General features: G+C 40.6%; 1 protein-coding gene across 2 annotated transcripts in view; it reads left to right on the top strand.

Annotated features, from left to right (window-relative positions):
• Window positions 1-863: 863 nt before the first annotated feature.
• Window positions 864-6,000, top strand: part of dpf2 (D4, zinc and double PHD fingers family 2) — a 31,433-nt gene continuing 26,296 nt past the window's right edge. The window contains exons 1-7 of one of the 2 annotated variants that reach the window (XM_041051694.1): window positions 864-942; window positions 2,584-2,744; window positions 3,191-3,298; window positions 3,566-3,744; window positions 3,852-3,944; window positions 4,535-4,616; window positions 5,141-5,182. In XM_041051694.1, coding sequence (XP_040907628.1) covers window positions 911-942; window positions 2,584-2,744; window positions 3,191-3,298; window positions 3,566-3,744; window positions 3,852-3,944; window positions 4,535-4,616; window positions 5,141-5,182 — 697 coding nt within the window. In that variant the 5' untranslated portion in view covers window positions 864-910. The remainder of the gene's footprint in view (window positions 943-2,583; window positions 2,745-3,190; window positions 3,299-3,565; window positions 3,745-3,851; window positions 3,945-4,534; window positions 4,617-5,140; window positions 5,183-6,000) is intronic. The other variant, XM_041051695.1, reaches the window with a different exon arrangement.

The following is a 6,000-nucleotide window of genomic DNA, read 5'->3' as shown; positions in this document are numbered from 1 at the left end:
ATGGTAGTCTAAGACCTCAGAAAATAATGAGTCAAGATAAAATTATATTCCAAAAACAGTGTAGGGGGCACTGAAGGTACATCTCCTTCACACGAGACAGCTGGAGTATATATAGTGGGCTATAGTGGGTGACCATGGATTTAAAATTAAAAGTCAAGTGATGATAAGATAAGAATTAAATAAAACCAGTAAAAGCAAATGTTTACATTTACATTCATTTAAAAAAAAAACAAAACTATATATGATTAATAATGTATTTGGTGGCTTCTACCTGAAAACAGCAAAGATGAATATCCAGTGATGAACAGAAAATCTATGTCAGTGCACCCTTGTCCTGTATTGACTGTAAATTGGTAACAGTCGAGGGGTTGCACAGATCACTTTTTGTCTTTTTTAATGTCCTGTCTGCCATGTTCACCAGGATAAACTGAAGTATATGATCATCCCAGTAAGAAATAACAGACATGGAGGGACATGTTAATAAACTGCTGTTTGTATGTGTCCACACAGTGCAGAGAAGAGGTTTAATCACCTGTGGGCTTTAAGATATCTGCTTTTTCTTTTCTTTTTTCTCTTTTTTATCAATTGTTGCTCTATATGCAGCTCTTTAATCTGCATTTTGTGAATGAAAAATGAATATTTGAATACAGCGTAATTTTATTTAATTTTTTTTAAAGGATGTAATATTAAAGGATAACTTATTCAGCATGTACATAAGCTGCTGACGATAACGTTTTTATGGAAATAAGACTATGAACTGAGAGTTTGACCTTTGTGTTCTCAAACTCTGGCACTGGCACGACGCCACCAGTGGAGGGCGCTCGGCATCCAGTTCCTGCTCCATCTGCCTACAAGTCCACACAGAGGGCACACATTACCCGAAGCCACTTTCCCCGTGTATTAAAGCAAGATGGCAGCTGTTGTTGAGAATGTTGTCAAACTGTAAGTGTTGTACTTTTCTTCATATCTTTCACCCGGCTAGTTGACACACGCCGCGGTCACACCATAACAGCTGTCTCATACCGCCGCCGACCGAGTCTCTAGCTATCTTAGCGACATTTCCACTGACTTAGAGAGGTTAGCCAAAGCTGTCGGAACCGTCGTGTCTGTTCACATCCTGGTATGGAAGTGTAAGTTAGCAGACTCGCAGTTGACGTTTCTGAAACAGGACTAACCAGTCTGTGCGACAGAACACGCGTCGGTTTGATCGTACGTCTATTTATAGGGATACTGCGGTCACCTGTTGTGTCTTTCTAACCAAACATTTACCGTGGTGCTAACGTCAGTTAAGTACCGCAGCTAGGTGGCTCGCACGCTAACAAGCTAAAGAGAGTGTAGTTGTGGCCAACGCTGTTAGCGCAGGCTGGAGTCTCTGGCCAACTAGTTCAGAATGAATGAAAGCTGGCCTGGAAGATCACTCCTTTCATCCCGAGAACCCGGGCTTATAGCCACCGTAGCTATCACATTTCTTACTCGCAGGTGGTAACTCTTCTGAACTGTAAAGTTAAAGTTTTCAGTGACCTGTACCCGGTTGTACTGAAACGTGCTTCCACTTCCGTTGTCTTTATTTTGCGTAGGTGTCTAGGTGATTGATGTTAGACGTTTTTACAATCAAGTGGTGTAGCCCTTAGTAACCACGGTAACATATGAAAACGTCAAACGTACATGACTCCCGAATGTATAAGTTTCTGCCAGAAATAACTTTGTCAACTTCTCCACTATTTAAATTGCTTTTTGTCAACTCATTATAATGTCTAAGAAATTTAAACTAGTGTATCTGTAAACTGTGCCCCATTAAAACAATACTAAAGATAACGTGCAATATGTATATTATTGAAATGATGATGATGCACATACATGGCATTTTTTCCCACATTTTTTCATTGGTTATAATAGATGCATTATCTAGAAACAATCTTTGTTTTCCATTAAAATATCAAATAGCAGATGGGTAATGCAGACAGATTTACAACAAACAGAATACTTGTGTCTGTACAAGAAATGAATGATGATCAGTCATTAAAGTTTTACGTCTGTGAACAGCTGCTTTAACCCGTTACACAACTATGTAGTATAGCCACATTACTTTCATTAAGGTTCAGCTTCCACAGTTAAGTGCCTTGCTCCAGGACACCCTGGCAGCCTCAGTGATTGAAGCTGCTGGAAGGCAAGACAGTCAGGGATTTAAGCAGGAGGTCACTTCGTCATGAGTCTACTTGTCACAGTTGGAGGCATTACAGCCTTTAGTTAATCCTGATAGGAAATGAGCAAATAGCACAGTTTATTTGTGTATATTTATGATGGAAACACAACACGCTGTGCTGACTACCAAGCTTTTTGTTGTTGATGTTCCATCAAAGGAGCACCTGCTGTGGCACTCTCACAAATAATTTAGTTCTGAAGTGCAGGGACATTGTTTTTCTAAGGTGGCAGCACAACAGTGAAATACAGCAAACTGACAGGGATGTTCAGGGGTTCGAAGTAGGACTGTAGTGTATTTGCAGTAGCCACACCTGCTGTTTTTTGTCTGTTAATCATTATAGAGCTAATAACCAGCATCTCACTGTGCTTTTGTTCTGTCAGGCTGGGAGAGCAGTACTACAGAGATGCCATGGAGCAATGTCACAACTACAATGCCAGGCTCTGTGCTGAGAGGAGTGTCCGAATGCCGTTCCTCGATTCTCAGACCGGTGTGGCTCAGAGCAATTGCTACATTTGGATGGAAAAGAGACACAGGGGACCAGGTGAGACACAAAACATGCTCACTGGAATGTTGTCCTAAACATTATGTTTACATGTTATTATTAGTCTCCAGAAGTGTTTTGAGAGTTTTAAGAGTTGGCAGAGTGGGCAAGAAAGAAGTTATTATGATAAATTGTAGTAAACAAAGGGGACAAATGTAGCCTCAATGTAACATTTGTATGTGGAATGGATGTGCGTAATAATAATGATACTACGATACAATTGATACTGCTAAAAAATACAACGAACCAATCCGCTAATGAATATAATCCAATCAAGTTTGCAGCGAATTGTGCCCCCTACCAAGGCTGAAAAGGCAAATGTAATTTTAAGAAAACTTAAGAACAAATGTAGAGTTTTTATCTGTCAGGTTGTTGAAAAAAGCTCACATGTTCTGTATGTAAATATATCAGTGTTATGTAGATGGCTTTGTTCTGACGTCCCTCAGGCATGGGTCCAGGGCAGCTCTACACCTACCCATCCAGGAGGTGGAGGAAGAAACGGCGATCTCATCCTCCCGAGGACCCCCGGCTTATTTTCCCTCCTGTCAAGTCAGGTACAGCCACATTGTTCAGCTCAACTCAGCTCATTCTCCTTTAACCATGTCAGCTTTTAAAGAAAAGTTATGAAAGGCTATGCTTTACAGACATTTAAGAAAAAACTGCAAGGATATTATATGTGTTTTATGGGATAGTAAAAATCATTTATTAACATGAACATTTCATATTTCAATGTGAATAAGTCAGTCTCATGAAAAGTAACTCTACATGTTCTTGTAGTAGAGTATAATAATGCATCTTGTGTATTTGTGTTTTATTCAAAGAGCTAGATTTAGGCATGAAGAAGGACGCTCTGTTGTCGTCGGATGGCAGCAGCCTGGAGGCCCTGCTGAAGGGGGAGTCCTTGGACAAACGGACGACCGCAGAGCTCCGAGGGTCTGAAGAAGATTCAAATCTGAGTGACTACACTGGAGGCCTCAACCCTGCTGCTCGGATTAGAAAGGTACTTTTTTTCAGCATAAGGCATAAGATACATTTGGAGTCAAAAAAAAATTTTTGCTCATTATTTTAAATTATTTTACTCCTCCTTTTCTCTTTGCTTCAACACAGAGAATCCTTGAGCCAGATGACTTCCTAGATGACCTAGATGATGAAGACTATGAGGAAGACACACCTAAAAGAAGAGGCAAAGGAAAAGGGAAGGTAAATAACTGCTTTAGACATGAATACACTTTCTCATCAGTCGGTCCCGGTGTGTGTGTGTGTGTGTGTACGCGCCCCAGCCTGTCTGTTGGGTAGATATAAACCCCTTTTCTTTTTCTTTAATGCATTCCTATGCAGCTACAGATGGTCTGTCAGTAGCAGATGACTCAAACTGGTACAGGCATCTACTTTGAATGCAGACAGAGCAGAAAGTCTGCTCACTAAATCATTTGCATTGTTTGTGTTGACAACACATCATCCTGATATCTGCAGACGGCAGACTAGCTAGCGTTAGCTACCCAGCAGGTGCAGACTCTATAAAGTAGAAACCATTCACTGTTAACTCAGTTTGCAGGGCCTTAAATCTCATAGATAACATCTCTTCAGCAAACACTAACTGAGAGCTCAGATCAGTGGGCTCCTTTTTCAGCCTGTCCCTCTCATAGATTCACTACAAGATTCATTCTATGTATTTACTGAAAAAAAGTAGAAATGTAAAGATCAACCATTTTTAAGAATCAGTATTGGATCATTCCAATAAATATTAATCAGGAAATCGTTTATCTTGGTATTAATGCCTCTGTCCTCAGGGTCGAGGAGTGGGCAGTAGCAGCAGGAAGAAGCTGGATACAGCAGCACTGGAGGACAGAGACAAGCCGTACGCCTGTGACAGTGAGTCCTGATGGGGGAGAGCAGAGCATGTGAACTCAGGTCGGAGTAGAGGGTCACTGTAGATGTTAATAGCTGTAATGTTTGTAATCTAATCAGGGAAGACTGCCGGAGTCCTCATTCTTTATCACCTCCCTATACATCCTATCTTTTCTCTTAATGTTCTCCTCCGTATTCCATCTCCTTTCTGTTCTTTCTAAGACTTCTATGAAGCTAGTCTAGGCTTAGCTGTATTTTTCTTTTGTTTGTCATTGAGATATCAAACATTTCTTATAGTTGCATTTCAAATCTTTCCATGGGCTGGGTGGGGAATGGTGGGGTGTTTTCTTCCACTTCTTTGGTTTTGTCAAACTGCGTATCTGTACTGCTTGATGTGTTTTTTCCTCTTTTGTGAAGCATTTTCACTTTTAGCTGCCGTTCTCAATAGGGCATCACTGACTGACCTGACTGATCCTCTGTCGGTCTATGAGCCTATTTCTCTGAGTCTCTGTCTGTGCTCTCTCTTCTCCTTCTCTTCTCTCTTTCAGACACTATCAAACAAAAGCATATTTCAAAACCTTCTGAAAGAGGTATATTTCTCTCATTCCTTTTTACCCCAGTCTGCCTTGTCTTTTGTCTTCTCTGCCTGTTTTTCATTTTTATTTTTTGTCTGTTACCAAGTAGATTTGCCCTCCGTGTAGTTCAGTTCATAGGGTAAATATTTTGTTCTACACCATTTACTTAAATGTAATTAGCTAGATTTAGAAAAGGTCAAGACCGTGTTATTATACACCCTAATTAAGCTGTAGTCTGTAATCAGCTAAAGATATGAGCTGTCTCAGCCTACAGAAGATAAGCTGTGGCCCATGAAAGTAATTTTTTCCCCTCAATTTGGCCCTGAACTTCCCCCAGATTTAGATAAGCTAGAAGCTGGATCCCACTGTTGTTTTTTCTCTCTGTGCTTTGTCTTCTGTCTCGCTACGTAATGTGTGCAATTTGACTGCATCACAGTTTTTCTTTTCCTTTTCACCACCTCTGCACCCTGTAAAGCCTCATTTCATGTTTCATTTTTTAGAGTGAACTGCTGCCTCTGCATTTGGTTTTGAGTCAGTTTGATGCGTGTTTGACCTTTTGGGGAATATTTTTTTTTTACCACATCTTTCTGCCACTGTTCACAATCGCTCGGCATGTGCTGCGTCTTCTGCAACTTCTCCAAGATGCTCTGGAGAAAACTGTCCCATAGATGACAGTTTAGATGACAGGGGAAAAAACAGGACACGAGCCTTTGAGGAAATGAAAATGGGAGAAATTGTGGAAGCGAAAGAAGAAGTAGTTTGTCTTCTGGTGTTATCTTATGACAAACCTCACACACACTCCCTGTTACAAGTCTGCACACAGTGGCATCTTT

The sequence above is a fragment of the Toxotes jaculatrix genome, chromosome 12 (genome assembly GCF_017976425.1).
Source record: "Toxotes jaculatrix isolate fToxJac2 chromosome 12, fToxJac2.pri, whole genome shotgun sequence".
NCBI lineage: Eukaryota > Metazoa > Chordata > Actinopteri > Toxotidae > Toxotes > Toxotes jaculatrix.
The sequence above is the reverse complement of the archived record's forward strand: the minus strand, read 5'-3'. Positions and strand labels throughout refer to the sequence as shown.